The sequence below is a fragment of the Myotis brandtii genome, unplaced genomic scaffold, assembly GCF_000412655.1.
Source record: "Myotis brandtii unplaced genomic scaffold, ASM41265v1 scaffold84, whole genome shotgun sequence".
NCBI classification, from domain to species: domain Eukaryota; kingdom Metazoa; phylum Chordata; class Mammalia; order Chiroptera; family Vespertilionidae; genus Myotis; species Myotis brandtii.
The window spans coordinates 10,033,805-10,036,634 of NW_005371410.1; the positions used below are offsets into that span (position 1 = coordinate 10,033,805).

At 40.4% G+C, this 2,830-nt stretch overlaps 1 protein-coding gene across 3 annotated transcripts in view; it reads left to right on the plus strand.

Annotated features, from left to right (window-relative positions):
* Positions 1–2,472, plus strand: part of CLHC1 (clathrin heavy chain linker domain containing 1) — a 30,811-nt gene extending 28,339 nt beyond the window's left edge. For 2 of the 3 annotated variants that reach the window (XM_005884608.2, XM_014532043.1), the window contains exon 12: positions 2,139–2,447. In XM_005884608.2, the coding sequence (XP_005884670.1) occupies positions 2,139–2,335 (197 nt within the window). In that variant the 3' untranslated portion in view covers positions 2,336–2,447. Of the gene's footprint in view, positions 1–2,138 lie in introns of all 3 variants that reach the window. The other variant, XM_005884607.2, reaches the window with a different exon arrangement.
* Positions 2,473–2,830: the final 358 nt, after the last annotated feature.

Sequence of the window (2,830 nt, forward strand, 5' to 3'; positions counted from 1 at the left end):
GCAAGATCAGGCCAGCAAGAGAGGGCAGTTGGGGGCGAGATCAGGTCAGCAGGGGAGAGCAGTTGGGGGGAGGGAGGGAAATGGGTGGCGGGAGGGAGATGTGGGCAGGAGGGAGAGCAATTAGGAGGGGAGGGCAATTGGGGGCGAGATCAGGCCAGCAGGAGAGGGCAGTTGGGGGCGAGATCAGGCTGGCAGGGGAGGGCAGTTAGGGGTGATCAGGGAGGCAGAGGCAGTTGGGGGTGAGATCAAGCCGGCCGGGGAGAGCAGTTAGGGGCGATCAGGCAGGCAGGCAGAGGCAGTTAGAGGGAATCAGGCAGGCAGAGAGGTTAGGGATGATCAGGCAGGGAGGCAGAGGGGTTAGGGGCAATCAGGCAGGCAGGCAGAGGCAGTTAGGGGCAATCAGGCAGGTAGGCAGGTGAGCGGTTAGGAGCCAGCGGTCCCATATTGCAATAGGAATGTCCGACTGCCGGTTTAGACATTCCCCCAAGGGCTCCCCAATTGAAGAGGGTGCAGGCTGGGCTGAGGACCCCCCCCCCCCGCAGGAGCGGAAACCACAGGCATGGAAACATGGAACAGACTGATGAATCTCAGAGGGAAGGGGGAAGGGGGGAGGGCGGGAAGAGATTAACCAAAGATCTTATATGCATACTAGAGGCCTGGTGCACAGATTTGTGCACCAGTGAGGTCCCTCGGCCTGGCCTATGGGGATTGGTCCAAAACCGGCTCTCCGACATCCCCTGAGGGGTCCCAGATTGCGAGAGTGCGCAAGCCAGGCCAAGGGACCCCATCTGTGCATGAATCCATGCACTGGGCCTCTAGTAATAATTATAATTGCTAACCCTGTAAAAACTTTATATTAGTATAAGTGTATATTAGTAATTTTTATATGTATTTTAAATGTTTAGGTATAAAATTCATTTTTTTATTCTTATATATATGTAAATAACAATGATATATATTTACTCTGAAGCTATTCTGTAGTGGGATCAAAAATAACTAATTATATCTTTCCTCTTTCCTTTCTCTAATTCATCAATTTTCAACCTTTTTCATCTCATGGCACACATAAACTAATTATTAAAATTCTGCGGCATGCCAAAAAAAATACTTTTTGCAGATCTGAAAAAATAAAGGGTATAATTTTGATTCATTCACACCAGATGGCTATTGTTGTATTGGCTGTCATTTTTAAATTTGACAATATAAGGGAAAACAGGTTAGTGCCCCTGACTAAAGAGTCAGGTATTTCATGTTTTAAAAAATTTTTGTGGTACACTGGTTGAAAATTGTTGCTCTAATTTAATATAGGAACGTAAGCAGACAACTTGATTTTAAATTATCATATGGGGTCAAAGAAAGAACAGTAAATTACATGAAAACATTGAGGAAGATAATTTTGAAATTACCATTATAGATATCAACTAAAATATTTACTTGATAGAAAAATAATGATCACGGGTAGAATAAAATAATAGTGATTACAGCATTCTAAAATGAAAAACTTTCATTACTTATCATTAAGCAATACAAGAAATAGATAAGAAATGAGTTTCATAAATAGATATCTCCCAAGGAGGTTACTATAATGGATTTATAAAAGTAAATAATATTATTTTCTTCAGAAAAATGTTTGTTATAGAAGCCCCATCATTAAGAAGTCCCTATCTAGAGATAGGATGGAGGGTTTGCCAAAGAGTTTCTTCAGCCTTGGGTGAGCACTACTAGGGCATTTGTAAAAGTGTTTGAAGGGTCATGCAAAGTAGACCCATAACTCTCAGTTATTTGATAGTTTCTAGTGGTACCTTATAGACTCTGCATAATCCTGAGCCCACATTATTCACTCTCTGAGCTCCCTTTCTTGTAGCCTTCAGTATCTGCTACTTTACCAAGGAGGAGGTGAGTGGAGGAGTGGGGAATGTGAGAAATGCTAGAGGGTTGAATTGAGGCCTGAAAAGATTAATGAAAAAAGAGAAGAAGGTATTACAGTGAGCTGGATTAAGCACTCCACATTAAACTCAGGCACAGGAATCATAGTAACTGAGTTAAATAATACCCCTTTCTATTTTTGAACAGTTGCTAAGTGTGGATTATCAAGTAAGAATAAGTGCCATACTTATTATTATATTTTTTTCCCCTAGATGCAATAGAACATCTTATGGTAAATGATCCATTTTGCTCCCTAGAAAGGTGGCAAGAAATGGCAAATATATGCTCACAGAATGGCTTTGACAGATTATGTAATGATATCATGTCCATTCTTCGATCTCAGGCTGGAGTTATAGAAATTCCTGAAGAGGATGATACAGTCAACTTAATGCAACATGTGTTTTGGTAGTTCTGTAGCTTAACCAGCTGAGGGAGCTTCTGCAACATTTTGTGTTTGTTGGTTGGGCAAACTGATTCTGAAATAACTAATATAAATAAATCTGGAATATGAAGCTCAGAAATAAATCATGTTTTTTTTGTTATGATTTTGAAACATTTACATTGTTGCTTCTTTTTTTGTCCATATGGTTAGTTCTTGTATTGAATCTTGATAAAATCCACGAATATAACTTTGTATAGAAATGTTTAGGCATTTCTATCTAAGGGCATAAGGTAATGTGCAGATGTGCTCCATTCTGATAATCTAATTTAATAGCAAGAACTGAGGAAGGTGTGATTGTATCCTGTCTGTCTGACTTCCCAAATATCAAATGTCATTGTGTTCTTAGGAGGATGTCCCTTTAAAGAAAAAAATGTTACTCTACATTTTTTAAATGTTTTAAAATTCTAGCACTCTTTTCTCTTTGAGCTTTTTCGGTTGGAGCAGGAATGAGGGAAGGCCTGC